Below are 22999 nucleotides of genomic sequence, written 5' to 3' on the forward strand. Positions count from 1 at the left end.
AGACTTCTGAAACCCAGTAAAATATAAACCATCCATACATCCATCATCCAACCCGTTATATCCTAACTACAGGGTCACGAGGGCCTGCTGGAGCCAATCTTAGCCAAAACAGGGCGTAAGGCAGGAAACAAACCCCGGGCAGGGCACACACACACACACACCCACACACACACTAGGGAGAATACAAACCATTTTGAGTAAATAGAACCATTTCACTATAAAATGTAATAAACAACTTGTTCTCTTGTATGCCTCCTATATTTTGTATTAATGTTAGGCTCCCTTCATCACATTCCAAGGACATTGAGCCAAATATTTTGTTGTCAGTGTGGAGTTTTCATGTTCTCTGGCTACGGCAAAATTCCCCAACACATGTGTGTACTTGTGATTCTTAATTAGTACTGAGAGAACACAGGGGTGAACATATAGGACCTGCAAACAACTGGCACCATGTCCAAAGCTGGTTCCAGAGTTGTGGCCGACAACACTAGGATATATCAGTTACCCTGACATCTAAGTGAAGAAGTCATGACAACGTCTTAATGACCTCGGACGCCTTAGGGATTTGCATGCTACCTTTCCAGTTACTAAGGAACTTCTACTACCCACCATTGTAAGTATCCTGTTAGGAAATATTACTGCCTGGTTTGAAAACAGCATGCAGCAGGAACAGAAGGCCGTACAGAGAGCGGGTACAAGTCAGCTGAATGCATCATTGAGTGTGCATTGTCAGACTTACAGGACATCTACACCAAATGATGTCAGACAGGGTCAACGAAATTATCAGCGATACCAGCCATCGCAACAACAGCCTCTCTTCCATGCTGTAGCCAAGAAAACACAACCGCTGCCTGAAAACCAGTTCAAGAAGCCTGAAGAGAAGCTTTTTTAAGTAGTCTATCAGCATCTTTAATGAGGACGGTGTCTATAACTACATTGTGCCCTGTAGTTAATTCTCTTATATTATTGAGTTATTTATTTATTATATACTTTAAAACTCTTATATAATGCATACTGCTGCATTCTTTTAACATGATTTCTATTGATATTCATAAAGTTGTGTCTTATTTATCATTCTTTTATATGCTTCTTTGATTGACAGTCTTCGAGTTTATCAACTAAGCATTTCACTACATACTATGTGTATAGTTGTACGTGACAAGTACAATTTTATTTGATTAGACTAATTCACCTAAGCAAAGTAGATAGGATGGCATTACAGCAGCACTGATTAGCACCATTTTAAATTTTTCAGTTATGAACCTAGCTGCAACACCAAAATGGATACTTGCCATTTCTAAATGTTTGTCTGCCTGTTACATTGCTATTACTATCAGTATAAAAATTCTTTTAAAGAATCAATGCTATTTGGTGGTTAATGCTGCGACAAAATAATTTTTGTCCTCAGATCAAGTGGCTCTGATAGTAGGGTACTGCACCGGCAATCAGAAGGTTGCCGGTTCACATCCTGTAAATGCCAGAGTTGACTCTGTTGGCCCTTGAGCAAGGCACTTAATTGCTTTGTCCTGGGTATGATGTTAATCTGCATCCAGCTCTGTAAACAGGTCGACCAACTTACAGGGGAAAAAAAACCTTGGGTCGGTGGCAGGATTGGCACTCCAGCCACTGTAAAAAAAAACCTCACACTATTTCAGTGTGGTGATAAGTTGTCACCCACTGCACTCGGGTCCCAAACCAGGTGATTTGCCATGTGCTGGGTGCGGCAAGGTTGTATCAGCGCATGCTGCCAACTTTTCTCACTCTTTTAAATTATATTCAATAACATCTGACCATCTGATTGACAAGACAACAGCTTTAGTTTAAAAAAAAAAAAGGCAATTTCCATTCATCTGAAGTTTACAAGGGCATGCTGTTTGTTCATAAATAAAGCATTTAACAAGAAAAAGATAAACCCTGTTAAATGTACATATTACTGAAATGGAACGGAAAGGTTGTTCTTTCAAAGCAATGCTTGTAGCACTGCTTCAACATGGTGTGCATGTTTTCTTAAATGTTTACACTTACTGCTGGTGGTGCTGAATTGATCCATATTTGTTGTTTTCTAAAAATATATTATTAATTTGTTTAGAGTAATTAGGACATATGCCTAGACAGTCTAATCTTGACATCTCTTGACTTTATTTGTGCAAAGTGTTCCATTTGCAGCTCATACTCCTCTTTAGCCTTATTGTTGTGCGGCATTTGTGAGCTACCTTGAATCTACTAGGGCTCTTGAAAGTTCTAGTAAATAAGTGTACAATATTAAACGTAGACTGGAAAGATCACCTGGAATTTCAATCTAGACATTTCTCCATGCCCACCTGCATTGATTCATCTACATCTAGACTGTTAGATAATCTGTCAAATTTACTTCTACTTAACCAAACTCTCGTACGGATACATTTTCAAAATCACACTTCCTTGCTCGTAATTCTGGAAATCCACGGGCATCGACAAAAAACATAGCTTGACGGAATACAATCAGAAGGTAGATTACAATCACACTGGAATAATTTTGAACACCTGCTGATCAGCATGTCTTCTGAAACACTTAAAGGAAGTGATGTCAGAACATTAAAAATGAATTATTCCATCGGATACTGGCATAATTTGTTTTCTTCCAGGAGAATAAAACGGACAGATGATTATGCCGCTTGCACACCTATTGGACATCGAAACACACATACCCGCGACAGACACTCGCGACAAGCATGACCATGAGGATGGAGCAGAACAAAGCGAAAGTGACGCTGTGCCGCCCTTTTAAAGGCAATGCGTGGTTTAAGGCTTGTATCTTTGCAACCCAATCTCATTTGTTTTTAAAGCAGTGCAAAATCTGAAATAGCACGATCAACTTCAGATGCGGCTAGCCTGCAATCATAAGTGGACACCGACCCACTTCAGTCCATTTCCTGTAGCCACTTAACCCATTTACCATGCAGCATTAACATGCAGAAAGGCACACTTAACTTGAGGAACCCATAAAATCCTTGCATTTCTAAAATTATTCTGTGACACGTTTCGCAGTAAGGTAGGTTTAACTGCAATTGGCTACGGCGCGATAATTTATAATTTGTATCACATGAAGGCCGCTAATCCTCGGAGTCACTTAGCCCGCTTAACCGCCACAGTCACCCTCCCACCTTACCGCAGTGTCTGGCTCGGCAGCTTCTACGGCCAGCTTGATGCACAGGCTCGCTGTTTGCTCTCTGTTTTAATGTCAATTTTATTTTAATCCAGCAGTTTAAATAACAACAACAAAAAACAAATAAACAAAACAAAGCCTTTCAAAGTCTGTTTCCGCTTGGTAGCGGAAATAGCGTTTGAAGCTAACCCGCTGTTAACTGTTCACGTGATCTGAGTTAGCAGTCTGGACCTGGTGACGTCACATATGGGGTACGCCTTCTAGTTGACGTAACTGGTGCTTTCGCCCATGTAAATATTGTTTTACTCCAAGATACAGCAATGCCCTTCTCCTTTTATCAAAATCACAATCGCAATCACTTTTATAATACTTACTATGTAGGAATTTAACTTTGTAGTTTTGAGCTGCTTATAGCACAACAGGGCGAAGTGGTGACTCAGGCTAGGGATCTGCCGGTTCGAATGCCGTAAACGCCAGAAATTACTATACACCGTTGGGACCTTCAGCAAGGCCTTTAACCTTCGTCCTGGGTATGACGTTTATCTGCATCCAGAGCTGCAAGCAGGTCCTCCAATTTACAGGGAAAACTTGGGGGTTGGTGGCATGATTGCCACTCCAGCCACCGTAAAAAAAACTAACACTGTTCCAGTGTGATGGTGAGGTGTCACCCGCTGCAGTCGGGTCCTAATTCAGGTGGTTCGTCGTGTAGTAGGTGCGGCAACGCGCGGTCAGCGCATGCTCCCAACCTCTATAGCATACAAATAACACAGAAATAGCATACATTGTAAACATTTGCAGAACAGTGTAATGCGTAATTATAATGGGGATGTGCACATGACAGCGTGTGTGTATGCATGCACATATACTGTACATAAGTACACACACAATCGGACCATCATACAATTTATGAAAGAACACAGAAGTGTGGGAGACAGAATGAATTACTGGTTTGCAAGAGCTATAGATGTGAGAAAGAAACTGTTCATTTTTCTGTTAGTTTTTGTTTTAATTGACCTAAGCAGTTTACCAGAGGAGCATTTTTTGGAACAAGTGATGATCTGGGTTGGATGAGTCTGTGATGATCCTTTTTGACATGGTTTATGACACTAGATGCATAATGGTCAGCAGCAGATGGAAGAGAACAGCAGTTTATTTTCTGAGCAGCCTTCACAACACACACTTTAATTTATTTTTGGAGAACACCGTTGCTGAACCAAACCAGACAGCAATGGAGAATGCTTTCAAACTTTCAACTATGGCTTTGTAGAATTGTTCTAGGATGGGTTGGGAAATATTTATTTTCTTTAGTTGGTGTAAAAAGTACATTTTTTTAGTGATGGCAGTGGTGTTAATGTCCCAGTTAAGAGTGTTTGTGATAGTTATGCCCATAAATTTGAATGATTCCACAATACTGACTGTAGAATCATTAATTTCTAGAGGGAGAGCTTGCAACTGCTTTTCAGTGAAAGTCAATTACCATTTCCACCGTCTTGGTGGTATTGAGTACCAGGTTATTGATTTTACATTTATTTATTTGGCTGACACCTTTATCCAAAGCAACTTTCAGCATAATGAGATACATTTCTTTTTGATTTTCCAAGTCGAGCAAAAACATGTGAAGTGACTTGCTCAGGGTCACAATGAGGATATGAACCCACATCCTCTGGGTTTCAAATCCAAAGCCTTAACCAATACACCACACTACTGACTGGCAGCACGCCACCGCTCAAGACAAGTCACCTCCTTTCTATATGAGGTTTCATTTCCAGTGGTAATTAGTCCAATGATGTTGTTTTTATCAGCAAACTGATTTTTTACTAAAGGGTCAGTGAACCCACAGTCATTTGTGTACAAGGAATATGAGGTGTTTGAGGAGCACCTGTGCTGATACAGAGATGGTCTGAGAGGTGGGAGCCTATTCAAATGTACTGTTGTCTGTTAGGTTAGGTGAATTGGCATTGCTAAACTAGCACTAGTGTGCATGTGTGTGTGTTTGTGTGAGAGTTTGTATTCTTGCTGCGATGGACTAGCATCCTGTGCAAGACTATTTCCTGTCTTGCACCCAGAATTGCTGGGATAGGCTTTGGCTCCCCACGACCATAAACTGGATTAAGCAGGTTTCAGAATAAAATGGCATGACATAATTACTACAGTGCCCAACCATTATTCTGTTATAGCAGCTATGTCTATCATTTCCTTTACACATATACTATAATTTTTTCAAAATAAAGTCATGTGTTGAATAATGATATTGAAATCTCATGATTTTGATAAATAGGAGTGAAACCTAAAGCAGGACTTTACATGCTTTTTTTATTTGGTAAGAGCATTTATATATATTTCTATATACAAAAATGCATAATTTCATATGCATCAAGTGGCAGAATATGTTTTTTTTATTATTTTGTTTTGGCTAGTGATTCGTACATTGAAGCTTAATAGTTGCCTGATCCTCTGTGAGGTAAACCACTCTACTTAAGTATATAATTAATTGCCGTTGACACATAAGCAACTGTTGTTTTTATATGGTTATTTTGGAGCTTTTGCAGCATTTTATGAACTGATTATTTCAAGGGGAAAATGAAGAAATAGTTTGTCATTTTGAGAAAAGCTCCTTGCAATGGCAAGCAGGATGAGATGGAGTCAGATTTGTGTCTTCTTCTTTCTGACCCACCCACCTCTAACCATGCTAACAAAGATAATGTTACATTGGAAGGGTCAGATATCCTTACCCTGCCCACGTCAGTCACCACCCTTCGCTGTGCATCCCCGTCACATTGACTCCCATCCCTTCCCTATCCCAGCAGGGAGGAGTAGTTACCATGAACCTGCCTTGAATAAGGTAAGGAAAATGGATGGATGTAAGAACAAAGCAAAATTGGTATGAAAATAGCATTAAATAAAGATAGAAAGCAGTTCTTTTAGGTTGAGTTTGTGTAAACAAATTAATATTCAACATTTTTGGAATATTATTTTTAATAAGGTTGAATGATTGTTTATGTAAATAGTGGCACATTTTTGGTGCTGCTACCTCTCTACTTAAAGGACTGGTTTCTAAATCCAAGCCTGATCACAGCCTTTGTGGAGTCTGTACAATTTGCTAACATCTCGGTGGATTTTTCATTGTGTACTGCAGGTTTCCTCACATACGGTATGTGTGTCAGGTTAATTGATGACCCTTACCACGTCCAAAATGAGTACTTCCTTGAAAGTCTGGGACTCTATCCAAATATGGCCCCTGCTGGTTTAGGTTCCAGCAGTGCAATTCCAGACTGCATTATACAGGCTTAGTAAATTAAAACACTAGAAAGATTTAAACAAGAACAGGCCATTCAGTCCAACAAAGCTCACTCCTCTTACTCACTTAATTTCTCCAAAATTATAAATTGAGTTTTGAATGTCCTGAAAGTTCTATTATCCACCACAGTACTTGGTAACTTATTCCTTGTGTCAAAGTTTCTCTGTGTGAAAAAACAGCCTAATGTTTGTGCAGAATTTACCCTTAACAAGATTCCAAGCAGTTGCTGGTCAATGGAAGAAAAAAAAAAAAAAAACTTTTATTCTTTTCTTTTGTTTGAACAGTTTCAGAAGGTTTAAATCTGGATTACAAAGGCCCTCAAAAGGCCCTCTCAGTTCTTTTACAGTGAGAGCTATAAGAGAACTGCTTCTCTTAACATACAACCTGGGAAGGATCATAGTGTGATTCCATGACAAAACCCTTGGTTTAGATATAAGATATATTTATAATTAATGGGTTAAGATTATAATCTGTCACTTTTTTGATTTGGTCTCATTTCAAATCTGACTACTACCCATCGTTTTGATGCTTTAGTTATTAGACCCAATTTTTATGGTCACTCCTCAGCTTGTTTAGTACAAAGATCACATAGCCTTTGCCAGCCTAAATAAAGTAATTGATCTTGTGGCTTTAAAGAAAGGTTTATATACACAAGGAAGGAACAAAATATTTTAGTCCTGAACCTGAAAAGGGCTATTCTATGGTGATGGTTTTATAAATGGTTAAAAGTTTGTCTGCTAAAATATATCATTTACTACTTTCTAGCATTTGTAGTTAATAATGTAGTTTTTCTGTTTCAGAACCAAGTCAATATTGATGCTGAAAACCACAGAATGAAATATTGCACTACGACTGATAGTGGTTTATGTAGGGGAGAGGCCCTGGCACACATTGAATAGGTGAGTATGATTCTCCAGCATTAATCATCCATTGTATTTATATATATATAAATATAGATATATATTGTGGTGGACGATTAGAGGTGGTACCCAGCCAGGACACCCAGGAGGACTGGAGGAGGGCTTGCGCCTCCTCCAGACCACGAGGGGGCGACCGCCGTGGTTGTGTTGGGGGCCACGGGTAGAGGGCTTGGAAGCCCAACCCTGTAGGGGCCCGTGGTCACCTGCATATGCTGGGTTCAAGTCCAACTGTCTGTTAATGGCGTTTTCAATAGAGAGCCACGATTCAGCCATCTCTCTGGCACTCTTAGTATTGGCTCTGATTTTTACTTTCACAGTGTCCCAGTTAAATGTGTGTCCGGTGGAACTTGTATGTGAACACTGAGACCAGAAGTGACATCATGGTTTTCAGTCTTCCAGTCTCCAGAGAGAGGAAGAGAAAAGGCATTTGTTGACAGTGCCCTCTGGCTTTCCAGAGGATTAATACAATTATCTGAGCTCTTAAACTGAGTGGAGTGGTGGATCTGAGGCTAGGGATCTATAACGACAATTGGAAGGTTGCCAGTTTGAATCCCATAAACGCCAGAAGAAGCTCTAGACCATTGGACCCTTGAGCAAGGCCCTTAACCTGCAATTGCTTCATCCTGAATATGATGGTAATTATGCATCCAGCCCTGCAAGCAGGTCCTCCAACTAATAGGGAAAACTTGGGGGTTGCTGGCATGATTGCCACTCCAACCACTGTAAAAAACCACATACTGTTTCAGTGTGATGCTGATGTGTCACCCACTGCACTCGGGTCCCAATCCAGGTGGTTTGTCATGTGGTGGGTGCAGCAACGTGTTCTCAGCGCGTGCTTCCAACCTAAACTGTCCCCTATTCGCAAGTGTGTGACAATATATACAGTGTATATACAGTATATATATATATATATAACAGTAACACCCTAGTCTATTCATTTAGGGCCAATTCACATTTAAGTATTGTAAATTTCCAGCTTTTGTTAGATGTTTTTCAAGTATTTTAATGTTGCTTTACAGGAATGTGTGTTTCTTCAAGGGGCATTTTTCCAGTGCTTTTCAAACATTTTTCCAGCACATTCAAAGAAGCATTTTGCAGGGAAAATATGATTGACATAATTTCTATTTTATAATTTGTAAGGTGTTGTGAAGTGATTGTTGTGTTTCCAGAATGCCTTCTTTGACATTAGGGCTTTAAATCCTGGTGATCACAGTAATGAAGAGCGGGTGTCATCAGCATCGTGAGTGCACATTGGGTTCACCCAGTTGTACAGCAAAGGGAGTCGAGAGAGCAATTCTGGGCTCTCTGTCAAGCATGCCCCTCTGATCATGGAGCTTAAATTACTATGCCTTACACACTCATCTCATAGCTGGCGTGTTAACCCCGTCATTAGCTGATTGGCACTGTAAAGAATTCATATCCAAGCAAATTGATTATTTTCTAGAGACAAATGCATCCTCAAAAGGCTCTGTAGAAAAAGTCTGGGAAATTCTGAAGGCATTTTTAATAGGACAGATATATATCTTTCTCACAAAAATAAATTGGATACTAAGAAGGCGTCCGAGTTAATCAACAAAATTACCAGAAAAGATCTAGAATACGCCAGGTCTCCAAATGAGGCACTTTATGGTCAAAGACAGGTTTTGCAATCAGAATTTAACTTCTTGACAACTAAAGAAACGGAACATCTCATTTTAAATCACAACATCATTATTATGAACATGGAGAGAAGGGCTAATAAGATCTTAACTCAACTAATCCACAAGCAATGCAATAACAGTAATTGCCAACACAGACAGAAATAAAACCATTGACCATAAAAATATAACCCACACATTTAGAGAGTACTGTAAGTCCTTATATTCTATTTATTTTAAAGAAGATAAGACACAGTATAATGAGTTTTTTGATGCATTACAGGTACCAACCACAGCTAAATACTCCTAGTGCTGTGGAACTGGATAAACCTCTGAAACTCTCAGAATTATTTGATGCTATGAACTCATTTCAGAGTAGGAAAGCAACTGGCCCAGATGGCTACCCAGTGGAATTTTATACAAAAAATTTAAAATAAATTAGCCCCACTATTATTAGCAACATTTATAAAAGCTAGAGGCAACAAAATTCTACCTCAAACTTTTAAGCAAGCATTAATTTCTGTCTTTACTAAGAAAAATAAGGACTTACTACAATGTGCAATATACAGACCAGTCTCAGTCCTGAATAATGACATTAGGATACTCTCCAAAGTTTTAGCCAGAAGGATTGACAAAGTGTTTCCTTCTGTAATATCACAAGACGAAACCAGATTTATTAAAGGCAGACACTTAGCTTCTAATCTTCAATGTTTGTTTAATGTAATATATTTAACCCATTAAATCTAACACCCCAGAGATCTTATTATCTTTGGATGCAGATAAAGCATTTAATATGGCTGATTGAGACCACGTACTCACTACATTGAACAAATTTGGGTTTGGCCCAAACATATGTGCATGGATCAAACTACTCTATACTAGTCCAGAAGCCTCAGTTTGTATTAACAACATTATTTCAGACTACTTCAAACTAGAACTTTAAAATGCCCTTAGGTACCTAATAAGACTTCTAGCAGTTTACTATTTTTAAATATTTTTTATTGATTTTATAACATTTCATACAATCAAGTCAAGCTTAAAAAAACAAAATTCAACCCCTACCTAAAAGACAGAGAGGAGAGCAAACAACCAGAGCAAATCTTTAAAAGCAGCAAGGAAGGAAGAGAATCCCTTCCCTGATATAGAAGCTTATTCTAAAATGTTACTGATTAGATCCTGCCATATTTATAAGTTTTGAATAAATCCTGTAAGTGAGAATTAGATTTTTTTTTAAATTTTATATAGTATAGAACATCAGTTACCCACTGACTTAAAGAGGTGGGATGGGATTCTTCCAACTACAGTTTGTTTGTCCTTCTCCACTTTAAGCCCAACAGGCAGTCCACCAAACAAGAGCAGTTAATGAGTTAGGAGTGACTGTGACACCAAGGCTGTCTGATAGACATTCAAAGATTTTTGACCAGAATAATGTGAATTTGATGCCAAAATATGTGGCCCAGTGAGGTTGGAGCTATACTGTAAAGTTCACAGGTTGGATGCATGCATTTAGGACAATTTTAAGCAAGATAAATGCACTCGATAAAAGATTTTAAGTTGAATGATTGAATTCTTTGCATTCAATCCAAGTTCTTCCACTGCTCCATGGTCCAGTTCTGATGCTCATGTGTAGAAGCTTTCAGCTGTGGACAGGGTTCGGCATGTCCACTCTAGCCTGTCTGTGGCTACACAGCCGCTTATGCATTGTGTGTTCTCACACCTAGAGAAGAGGTTTAGGTTTCCCTTGTGCCACTAGAACAGCAATGACCTGTTGACCTGGCTAGCATTACATTTTAACACCTTTTTATGCTACAGAAGCTCTTCTGTAGGATTGGACCAGACTGGCAAGCCTTCACTCCCCATGTGCATCAATGAGCCTTGGGGGACCCACAATCACTTTTAGTAGGTAACCACTGCATACTGGGAACACCCCACAAGACCTGCGGTGTTGGAGATGTTCTGACCCTGATGTTTTGGCCCTTGTCAAAATCGCTCAGATCTTTACACTTGCCCATTTTTCCTACTTCTAACGCATCACATTCAAAAACTAACTGTTCACTTGCTGTCTTATATATCCCACCCATAGGCACAAGCCATTACGTGATTCACTTCACTTGTCAGCAGTTTTAATGTTGTGGCTGATTGGTATATGTATGTACAATATAAATATATATAGACGGAGACACTCAAAATTTAAATCTGCTTGTGTGAAACAAGCCCCACCACAAATTCCTAGACAGTGGACTGAGAACTCCAGATACCTCAGCCTGTTTGGTGCCATCTACTGGAGGGCACTGGAAGTAGGCTGGACAGGACACATCCTAGTAGAGTCACTGGAAATTTAAAGGTGCCAGCTCCCAGGAAAGCTGGAATGAAAGATGGAAAATTGCCATGTCCAGTAATGTGAATCCAAAAGAGAATAAATGCTGATCATAATTGAAAGTTGTGTCACAAACTCCACACAGAGCCATAGCAAGGTTTGGGGCAGCCACCCGTATAATTGGTTTCCTGGCTGCAAATGAATGTTTTAAATAATTGCACTGCTGTGCACAAAACCAAGGCCAAAACCGAACTGAGGGAATAGGGAAAAGGTAGAGGCTTTTAAAGGGGAAGACAGGAAGTGAGAACAAAGGGGTCAGGCTCAGGAAGGTCTTCAGCCATAGGTTCAAGCTTGGACGTGACATCACAGGGGCCGGAGCCGGCAAGGTCTTCTTCAATAGGCTCGGTCCCGGAAGTGACGTCAAGGTGGCCAGGTGATATTTCCCATGACTGGTCTGCAGGCAAGGGAAAAGAAGAGTCAGTGCACTCTGCCACATGATTCAGAACTGCCCTTACTCAAGCCTTTTAGCTTCCTCCCATGCGCACGTATGTGACAGCTGATATGAATGAGAAGCAGACACTAATAACAGAGCCCTAGCCTGCTAACAGGGGGCTAACATTGCATATTTAATTTGCCAATGATTCAGTATTTCCTTCAAGGGAGAGCATAATTCTGTTAACTGAGGAAAAGAAGTCTCTCTCCTGAAACAAGAACTGTTGAAAATTCAATTTCCAGTATGTCTGGAAATAAAGGCACTTACAGTATCGCTGACCTGCTAGGTGCCCTATAAAATTATGCTATACTTTATTGTGTTTGCCATTTTCTCTAAGGAAATCTGGATAGGAATCATTGTTAATATGTCATGTCAGATGCTCATGCATGTGTGGTTACATTAAAGTTACCTGCAATTTAATATACTGCATGGCATATGAGATCATGTACCCAGGAAATTAAAATCAGATGTTTTGAAATAAATGAAATGTTGTGAAAAATGCCTTTGATTTTGACGAAGAGTCTTTGATTTTATATATAGAATGCTAAGCCTTGCCTATTTTTATACTTGTAATTGGAACTAATGAAAGTGTTGTCATCATCATTTACTTTCAGCTTTTGTGTACTGCATTTTAAGAGATACTATTAAAACTAGAGTTCCAATACATTTGACCATGTGTTTATGTATGTGTGCACATACACACAATTTAGAACTTTAAAAATGATCTATTAGAAAATAAGTAAAAATAGCATAGTTGTCCAGCTAATACTTTCTGCCACATGCAATTGTGCTGAAATCTGAAAGAGAGACTATAGGAGAGGGCAGTGTGTTCCTTGCTGGTGTGCTAAGATTGGAGATGGCATGGAGTAAACTAACAAGTTACACATCTGACAGAAAGATGGGGAACATCTTTTTTTAAGCTTAAAATAAACGTTTAACATTTTTGCAACGTGCCGTGCTCATTCCAACGCTTTGCCTTTACAAAATGATATTAGTGTCGGTTTAAGTACCTCCTCTGCTCATCTGCTTACTCAGTTATGAAGGCATTAGGCTCGCGCCCCGAGGGATACCCACTTGCCCCGCAGTAACCGCTGAAAGCCTTTTAGATGCCGTCAGGCAAGGAAGTGGGGGCAGCGACTCGAAAGGAGCAAGGGCGGGGTGTTTATATAAGGGATTGTTTGCAGCAGTAGTCTGGTGACACGCAGGGATGTGGAGACGAGGTTCCAAGGGGAAGGAGAAGAGCGAAGCCGATGGGTCCACCTCCTCAGGTACGTTACGCCGTTCAATCGATGCGCACCTCTCAGGTGGGCAACACGTGAACCCTCGTTACCCTTATTAACGGCCTCACTGGTATAATTCAAAAAGGAGGAGAATAACAGGAAAAAACTGTATGAGTAGCCGTATGTCACGTCACACCAAAACTTATTACCGCACTTTTAAAAGCGTTCCAGTGAAGGGTGATAATATTATGTGAGCCATCCTATTTGTATGAGTCGGGTGGAGTTGTACTTGAAAACTACGGGACTCTCATAGGCAACCGCATCCTGATTACTCGGAGGACCAGGGGGAGTTGGGGTGGAGGACATGAATTGCGTAAACTGCAGTAATCTACTGCGCTCTTCCCTCTGTAATTAGGGCAGAGTGTACGTTTACGTCGTCGGTCCACACCGGCGCTATTTCAAGACATTTATTTGGACTAAATATACAAAACAAGTCATAGTCGTTCATCTACTTTCTAACTTGCTCTTCCATTTAGGGTTGCAGAGGGCCCATGCCTAAACTGACGAATACGGGCGCAAATGGAATGACATCCCATTACTGGACCGCTGCGCAGGCACCGCTAACGGAGGCGGGATGGTCTTTAAGAGGAGGAAGACTGGAGTAGCAGGGGGCTTGGACTTAATCAACTGTATTTTGTATACCAGCCTTATTTTATATAGCGCCTTCTATGCACTTTTTTAACAAGTAGAAGACAGACCTGTTAACCAAAGTTGTAAAAAGTAATCAAAAACGGTACATGAATAAAAGTGGAAATACTTCTTCCAATTTTTACTTTTACTGAAGTAAGAAATATTTTAGTTAAAAAATAATTAAAGTAAAAAAGTATCAGCTTTCAAAAGTACTCAAGTACCTAAGCTAAACGTACATTTTATAATTGTAAGAAGGTGCAAGGCTTTTTTCTAGAGAACACAATTTGTTTATTTTATTATTAAACAAAACTCAAACAATATGCATTGCTACAGAAATGCACTTGAGAATAAGGAATCACACAAATGCAATCCTGCCTTTAATAAATACATACGTGCAGTCAGTGTCATGGTGATAAACCAGTGTGGTACTATTGAGTGTGCATATGACTTACACTGTGCCTCCCCTATTGGGATACCTGGCAACAGTATAGCTCATCATCCCTACTTGGGAGAATAATAACAAACTAAATTACAAAAATAAGAATAAAAAATTTGGACGTGTGCTTCAGTAGGCTTTACACACATAAGGAGCCAAGTTACCCAAACTATTCTATAACATTTCAGTAATTACATACCGCTCTGATGCTGATCTTTCTGATCATAAAATAGGTCCTTATAATAACAATTGACAAGAAGCGTTCATAATTAATTGTAGAATCACAGTATTTAAGGGTTCCTCTAGAGTGCCTCTTTCTCTTACATGATTTGGCTCAAAAACTAATCAGCACATTGTTATCTAACAGGTTTAAGTTTCGAGTTTGGTGTTTTTCTGTCCCTCTGCTTTAGCTCTAGACTGTTCTCAAGAAACTGTGACACACAGACACCCATCATTGAGGTATTGATGTTTTCTGTATCAGGTGGTCCTAAAACGTTGAGATTTGTCGAAAACTGGACATTGAAACTTTTGACATAGACCATAAAACGATAGGTTAAGTGAACATCTTTTAACCTTACCACTTGAGTAGATACACAATATAAAAAATGATTGAAAGACAACACAGTTTTTGTTTATTGTAGTTCAATGAAGTAAAAATGGATTTTAAAAGGGCAGTTTTTATATTAAATAGTAATACAACAATTTCAAAATTGTGGTTTATCTTTAAAAAGAATGGAGGCCACTGGCATGTTTCCCCCCTTATCTTTTCTGACTGTTTTTTCACTAGTTTTTCATTTGGCTACAGTCAGTGTCACTTTTGGTAGCATGAGGCGATACCTGGACCCAACAGAGGTTGCAAGGGTAGTCCAACTTCTCCAGGATGGCATGGCACATCAATACGTGCCATTGGCAGAAGGTTTGCTATGCTGTGTCTCCCAGCACAATCTCAAGGGCATGGAGGAGATTCCAGGAGACAGGCAGATACTCTAGGAAAGCTGGACAGGACCATAGAAGGTCCTTAACCTATCAGCAGGACTGGTGTCTGCTCATTAGGGCAAGGAGGAACAGGATGAGAACTGCCAGAGCCCTACAAAATGACCTCAAGCAGGCCACTGGTGTGAATGTCTCTGACCAAACAATCAGTTCATTGCCTGGCACCGTGGAGCTTGATTGGCATTTGCCAAAGAATACCAGAATTGGCAGGTCCACCACTAGTGCCAAGTGCTTTTCACAGATGAGAGCAGGTTCACCCTGAGCACATGTTACAGACGTGAAAGAGTCTGGAGAAGCCTTGGAGAATTTATGTTGTCTGTAACATCATTCAGCATAATCGGTTTGGTGGTGGGTCAGTGATGGTCTGGGGAGGCATATCCATGGAGGGACACACAGACCTCTACAGGCTAGACAATGGCACCTTGACTGTCATTAGGTATCGGAGTGCAATCCTTGGACCCTTTGTTAGATCCTATGCTGGTACAGTGGGTCCTGGGTTCCTCCTGGTGTACGACAATGTCCGGCCTCGTGTGGCGAGAGTATGTAGGCAGTTCCTGGAGGATGAAGGAATTGATACCAATGACTGACCCCTACGCTCGCCTGACCTAAATCCAATAGAACACCTCTGGGACATTATGTTTCGGTCCATCTGACGCCGACAGGTTGCACCTCAGACTGTCCAGGAGTTCAGTGATGTTCTGGTCCAGATCTGGGGGGAGAGCCCCCAGGACACTATCTGTCATCTCATTAGGAGCATGCGCCCCGACATTGTCAGGCATACAAGCACTTGGGGGCCATACAAACCACTGAGTATGATTCTGAGTTGCTGCAAATAAGTTTTGGCAAAATGGACTAGCCTGCTGCATCATTTTTAGACTTTAATTTTTGGGGTGTCTTTGAATTCAGCCCTCTGTAGGTTGATAATTTTCATTTTCATCAAACGATGTGGCATTCTTTCATTCGTAACACATCACCCAGTCCATATCAGTATAGATATCCACCATGATGTGTTTTCCTCATTGAGATCTGATGTGTTTTCAAAGTGTTTCTTTAGTTTTTTGAGCAATTTATATAGAGTTCAATCACTTTCAGCTGCAAGGACTTTGGAGTTTTGTTCACATTAACAGTGAACACCTCTCTGCAATAAAGTCAGGATTCAGGATGGCAAAGTCCTCAAGTGTTTGTGAGCTGTGATCATTCAAACTGGATCATCGAACAGGTTTTGCATGTTTAAGTTTTCTCAGATTACTGTAAAGTTTGTTGAAATGAGTTCACCTGTAACTGTTCTCTTCTGACCCAATGATGAAGCCTCTGATAGACATGCAACTTACCAATTGACACAGTAGAGATGACACTACCAGTTAGTGCACGTTACTCCTTGTCTCACCAGACATGCGGGTTGAAGTCCAGGAATAACCCATTTTAGTTTGTCCACTACCAGAAACACATTTCTATTCTCATTACCTTCTTTTATATTTGTAAGTGGTGCTCTTTATATGACACAAACTCAGAGTCACTCCTGAAGTTCTGCTGCCAATAAAATCCATCACTGATACAATGGATGAAACATGGATGAAACAGGGTCATTTCGCCCTTCTCTCAGCCCAGGTCTAGTCTTCCCAAGTTTGACAAACCTATTGATCGGGCAGACTCAGCCCCCATTCCAGTCCATTTGTGGCCTGTTCATGTCCTGTCACTTGTTTTCTGCGGTTTCAAAGGAGGCACACATTTAGTTTCAGGCAAACAAGAAAGAAAGGATATACAGGTAATGAACCCGTGAATTGACTTCTCAAACCTGCTTCTCTCTCAGAGTCATAAATTTACTGATCTGGTGCCTCATGTGTAAACGGTGCATACACACAAAAATGTTGCGTAAGCCCATTTCCACATTCAAATTCGTAATGTATAAAATCTAAACTTGGTGTAAAGCCACACACATTTTCATGGTAGCTCCAACCCTGACGTACGCAAGTTCTCCGTTCAGTTTTTCAAACTGGCAGCACCCAGTGTCAAAGCAGTGCTACTGTTCCAGTGTGGTTTCCCTTTCTTTTTTAGATCCACATCTCTGATACAGCTTTATAAATACACGGAAATTAACTGTTTATTAGTTTAATGCATCTGATTGTAATTAACCTGTAACAATATAATGGTCCACAGAATGGTCAAGCTATTCTAAATACCATAGCTGCTTTAGCGTTGTTTCTCTCACTGCACCTTTTTTCTTCTTCTTCTTTCAGCTGCTCCCATTAAGGGTTGCCACAGCGGATTATCTTTTTCCATATTACTCTCACTGCACCACTCAGAGTATTTATATCACTGTATCTGAGTGGGGAATCACAGCTCTACAGCAGCTGACTGGAAAGAGAATTATCTGTATACAGCATCAAGCACACGCTGCCTTAGCCATGCTGTCTATAGAACTGCTCTCATACGACAAACGCTTCAGAGCCTTTCCTCGAGGTCCAGAAACAGTTTCATCCCAAGAACTCTAAATGCACTCCATCAATCCATCAAGTGCTCCTCGTAGAATGCTTTGTACTTATAGGTAAAATTACCTCACTGTAAACTTGCACTACAGTTATAATATTGCACAACCTGAGCCACTTTATAAAGCGCATATTTACATATGATGACAATATCATTTTTAATGTGAAATGCAGCAAAATATGTTTATTATATTATACAGATAAAACTTCATTTAAATAATCTACAGTATATTGTTAATAATTAAACATGTGAGGACAAGGTGCTGCAGCGCTAGCGAGGAGCTGGCGCTCCATTCACGGATTGTTCCTGCATCGCTCTGTATTCTTGCTGGGGCTGGCGCGACACTGGAAAGGACAGATGGATAGAATAATTAAACACGTACTACAAAGATATTCCAATTTTCCTTAAAAGTTTTGAAGAATCGGCGTTCTAAACTTACAGATGGCTTAACATCTATTACAAAGCTGATTGTGTGGTGATTGGTTACTTGGAGAAAGAAAAGGAAGGACAGGAATTGGAGGTTAGTACGTTTGAGAGAGACAGTACTGCTGCAATAAATGATTTAATCGAAGGTCACGCATAGTGCAGCAAGCATCTTGCGTAAGGCATGAAGAATCACTGCGCCACCGTGTTCCCATATTTAATAACATGATTAAACTCCTATCATCATGAAAATGATATCAGGTATACATCTAAGTATTTTAATTATTCAGAGAACTGTAATATTATGAATGTAATTGATTCTGTGTCCTGTCGGAGGAAGAGAAAGCCCGGAAGCATTTAGGGATTCACACACACAGAACACATAGAAAATCAAATACAAAACAAAGCATTTAACGTGCTACTTTAGTTACGATGGGATTTGAGAAACTAGTAAATTAAACAATTTTAAGATGAAGTTTATGATGTTTTACTTTAATGATAAAATAAACTACGTGATTAAAGTCGAAATTTACAGATTAAAGTTAATATTTCGTGCTTTTTCCCACTTTGTGCCTATTTTTTTTTCTCTGTACCCTAATATGCTTTCATATGACACTCAGCTGGTGAGCTATGACTCGCCTTTTCATGGCAACTTTAATATCTGAGAATTTCTTTTTTATTTCGGGCACTGTGTGACTTTGTCAACTTGAGCTTTCGAGTTTCTTCGACACACTATGTCACTCGATCAACTTCCTTTTGTTGTTTATACCACTGTTTAAACCAACAAATAGTACATTTTTCCTTGCCTCCACTTGATATTCTCTGAAATTCTTCTATTTCCCCCCTGTGCTTTTGCCATTGCCTTTTCACAGAACGCTGAGCTGAGGCATAATTCTGGGAGGAGATGGGGTCGGACAGCAGGCGTGTGCACGAGCGTTACTTTTCACACTGATCGGGATTTATGTAGCAGAAGAACGTGGAAGTTGGTGTTCGCACAGATTTATGTATCTGTTTTTTTTTGTGCGTAAGCACATTTCCGCTGTTGTCCGTACGCCATGTTATAGTGTGAATTCTACGCACGGCGTTATGCATGAGGCCCCTGGTAAGTAGCAGATGTCCCAGAACAACAACTGGCTTATTTGTGCATTTTAAAAACAGTTATACAATAACTTCCCTTCCTGCTCTTATATTGTTAGACATCTGTAATGGAAATATTATAAACCTATATGCTAGATATTATTCTTTGTTGCACACTGCATGGTAACTTTTTATGCATAAACCAGCCAAATGCAACATCACTTTATTAAGAACATCTGATAAGGGCAGGGATATTATAAATCTTTACAAGAAGCTTAGTGTGCCCACTCCTGTTTTAGAATAGAACTTGTGGATTGGTACGTGTGTATCGTTCAGGACTTTTATGTCAGCATTCCAAGTAGAATTTTCTGAAGGCAAAGTGTTCACCTACTGCTTATTTAGTCCTTAATATTAATATGGGCTTGTCATTCCTACATGGCGTGGCCAAAATGTATGCAAATACCCTTAAATGAAAGTCTGCCTTGTGCACTTTGATCTCCATGATTTTTAGTTTTAAACTGTGGAGCTGAGGGGTAAATCAAGGGAAAATGTGTCTTTGCCCCAAACATTATGGAGGGCACTGTATTTCTTAAATTGAACACTGGCTGAAATTTTGTTTGTAACATTATTTTGTTTACATTTTTATTAACATTTTGGTTATTTACCAGTACTCAGGGATGTGACTACATGCTTTGTCCATATATTCTTCCACTGCTACATACTGCTGTTTCTTTCTTAGGTTTTTACAAATTCATGTAGCAATTACTGTGTTCCATTTCAAAACCACAAACTGGTGGCAGGAAGAAAGGATAGTAGATCATCGGTATTAAACCTTTTTGTGTTTCATGTACCCCAGGAGAATTTTGAATTGCTTAAACAGAGAAAATTAATTAAAAATTATATTTTTATATAGATATATTAACTATCTGAGTGCCAATGAATGTAAGGTACACTTTTGCAGGCCGCATTCACACATACCTGGTAAGTCCCATTCAACCTCAATGGATAACACATAGACACAGATCTATCTATCAATCATATAATGCCATTACTATCTATCTATCTATCTATTGTATAGTGCCATTACTGTGTTTAGTATCTATCTATCTATCTATCTATCTATCTATCTATCGTAAAAGAATACACAAACAAGCATAAAGGTTTGGGGTTTCCGGCCCCGTATAGTGTAGAAATATCACAAAATATGGTACAGTTATCATCAATGGTAAGTACGTGATTGTATCACAGAGTCGACCGCCCAAAAATGGCGGAGGAGGAACATTTATGGAGGAGGGACCGGAAGAAGAGAGGTATGCTGGGTAGGAGCCAAGATGGATGGTGGGATTGCTGACGTCACAAGGAGTGAACAGAGGAAGGGCAGAAGTAGCGTAGTGCGGGTAGTGATGCAGGCAGATTCATGGCGGCAGTGCGTCTTTCTTTCTGCGGGAAACAGAGAAAGGTTAGTACCCCACCACTCCCTCCTGGCATATGATTTCGCAATATCATTTGGGTCCGTCCACGGCCCCCTACTCGCACGTGCGTGACACGACCCCCCCTCAGCCCAGACCCATCAGGTCGGGCGGACCGAACTGAGAGGTCGTGGAGTTGGGAGAGAGCATCGGCATTGGCCTGAAGGTTGCCCCGACGATAAGTGCCGGTGAACTCTTAGGGCTGCAGGTTCAGAAACCACCTGGTGACTCGGGGATTCAACTCCTTATGCAGTGCCATCCACTGAAGAGCAGCGTGATCAGTCACCAGAGTGAACTCACAACCCAACAGGTAATACCACAGATGAGTTACCGCCCACTTAATGGCCAAGGCTTCCCTCTCCACTGCCGCATACCTGGTCTCCTGGTCCAGCAATTTCCACCTCAGGTACATCACGGGGTGCTTGACACCATCGACGCTTTAGCTCAACACGACACCCAGGCCTGTGTCCGAAGCATCGGTCTGGAGAATAAAAGGCAGAGAAAAATCAGGGGTTTTAATATTGGTGCCGAGGTTAGGGCCTTCTTCAAGTCACTAAATGCTTGTTCCGCTTTGTCATTCCATAACACATATAAGGGAGCGCCCTTCTTTGTCAAGTTATTCAAGGGTGCTGCCCTTTCAGAGAAGTGGGGCACGAACCGGCGGTAGTACCTCGCTAGCCCTAAGAAAGCCTGCACCTGTCTCTTGATATTCGGACGGGGCCATTCCAGGATGTCTTTTACTTTGGAACATTGTGGTTTCACCTGTCCCCGTCCCACTAGGTAGCCTAAATACAGTACTTGGCCTCCTTCAGGCCGAAGAAACATTTACGAGGATTGATGCGGAGACCAGCCTTCGCTGGTGTCGTGAGGACAGCGAATACCTGCAATAGATGTTCCTCCCAGGTGCCGGAATAGATGACTACGTCATCCAGGTAGGCGGTACAATAGGACTGGTGAGGCTTTAGCATTCTTTCTACCAGACGCTGGAAGGTCGCTGGTGCCCCATGCAGCCCAAATGGCAGGACCTTATATTGCCAATGTTCACTAGGGGTACTGAAGGCAGTTTTTTCTTTGGCAGATGCCGTTAAGGGAATTTGCCAGTACCCTTTAGTCATGTCCAGGGTAGTCAAATATCGAGCCATACCCAATCGTTCAATGAGGCCATCCACCCGGGGCATCGGGTAGGCATCGAATTTGGAGACCTGGTTAAGACGTCTAAAGTCGTTACAGAATCTCCAAGAGCCATCTGGCTTGGAAAATGAGAACGATAGGACTGGACCCGGGACTATGGCTTTCTTCAATAATGTCCATGTCCAACATGTGTTGGACTTCAAGTTCCACCTCTGCACGTTTTGCTTCCAGGAGGTGATAGGGTCTCTCCCGGACTACCATGCCGGGTTCTGTGATGATGTCGTGCTCAATCAGTGAAGCACGGCCCGGTGACTCGCTCACCACTTCTGGGACGGACAGGATCGTTTGTTGTAAGTCCTGTCGCTGTAGGGGCGTTAGGTCTGGTCCGAGGTTAAGGGCTGGAGTGCAAGCAAAAAGGGAGAGGGTCCTACCAGGGTCAGGAGCTTCGTCCCTGTCTTTCCAAGGTTTTAACAAATTCACATGGTATACCCTCTTGCTCGGCCGACGATTTGGCTGTTTCACCAAATAATCGACGAGTCCCTTTCTTTCCTTAACCTCGTATGGCCCTTGCCAATGAGCCAATAGTTTGGAGTGGGAGGTGGGAATGAGCACCATCACTCGATCCCCAGGATGGAATTCCCAGAGAGTCGAATTGCAGTTATAACACCGTGCTTGCTCTGCTTGCGCACGAGTCATGTGATCTTTTAGGAGGGGTCTAATTCTGTTTAGTCTGTCGCGCAGTTGCACCACATACTCTAATACATTCATGGAGGGCAGAGTCTTAGCTTCCCATCCTTCTTTTATTATATCCAAATGTCTCCGAGGCTGGCGTCCATATAACAGTTCAAAAGGGGAGAAACCCGTAGAGGCTTGGGGTACCTCCCAATAAGCAAAAAGTACAAGAGGCAAGAGCTGATCCCAGTTCCTACCGTCCGCACTGACTACCTTGCGCAGCATCTGCTTGAGAGTCTGATTGAACCGTTCTACCAACCCGTCTGTTTGCGAGTGATAGAAAGACATCTTCAGATGCTTAATATGGAGTAACTTGGCAGCCTCCCTGAACGTATCCGAGGTAAAGGGTGTACCCTGGTCTGTTAGGACTTGTTTGGGTATACCCACCCTAGAAAATAGGTTGACCAATTCCCGTGCGATGTTTTCTGTGTTAGCGGAGCGCAGCGCAGCGGAAGCGCCTCTGGATATCGAGTCGCGTAATCAAACATGACCAATATATATTTATGGCCACGGTTCGAGGGCTCCAGGGGT

At 41.0% G+C, this 22999-nt stretch overlaps 2 protein-coding genes across 7 annotated transcripts in view; one reads left to right on the top strand and one right to left on the bottom strand.

Moving 5' to 3' along the window:
• mcrs1 (microspherule protein 1) overlaps positions 1-3703 on the bottom strand; it is a 36246-nt gene extending 32543 nt beyond the window's left edge. Inside the window, exon 1 of one of the 3 annotated variants that reach the window (XM_039747334.1) lies at positions 3520-3703. The gene's annotated coding sequence lies outside the window, so the exon portion shown is untranslated. Of the gene's footprint in view, positions 1-3148; positions 3334-3519 lie in introns of those variants that run through there. The other 2 variants (XM_039747335.1, XM_039747333.1) reach the window with 2 other exon arrangements.
• LOC120525222 (protein S100-B-like) overlaps positions 2388-22999 on the top strand; it is a 33373-nt gene continuing 12761 nt past the window's right edge. The window contains exons 1-2 of one of the 4 annotated variants that reach the window (XM_039747339.1): positions 2388-2488; positions 7244-7342. Coding sequence is in view for 1 of the 4 variants with exons in the window: in XM_039747337.1 (XP_039603271.1) it covers positions 13018-13078 (61 nt within the window). In the remaining 3 variants the exon portion in view is untranslated. Of the gene's footprint in view, positions 2489-2889; positions 3032-3780; positions 3802-7243; positions 7343-12912; positions 13079-22999 lie in introns of those variants that run through there. The other 3 variants (XM_039747338.1, XM_039747340.1, XM_039747337.1) reach the window with 3 other exon arrangements.

This window comes from Polypterus senegalus, chromosome 3 (assembly GCF_016835505.1).
Source record: "Polypterus senegalus isolate Bchr_013 chromosome 3, ASM1683550v1, whole genome shotgun sequence".
In the NCBI taxonomy this organism is placed as follows: Eukaryota; Metazoa; Chordata; class Cladistia; order Polypteriformes; family Polypteridae; genus Polypterus; species Polypterus senegalus.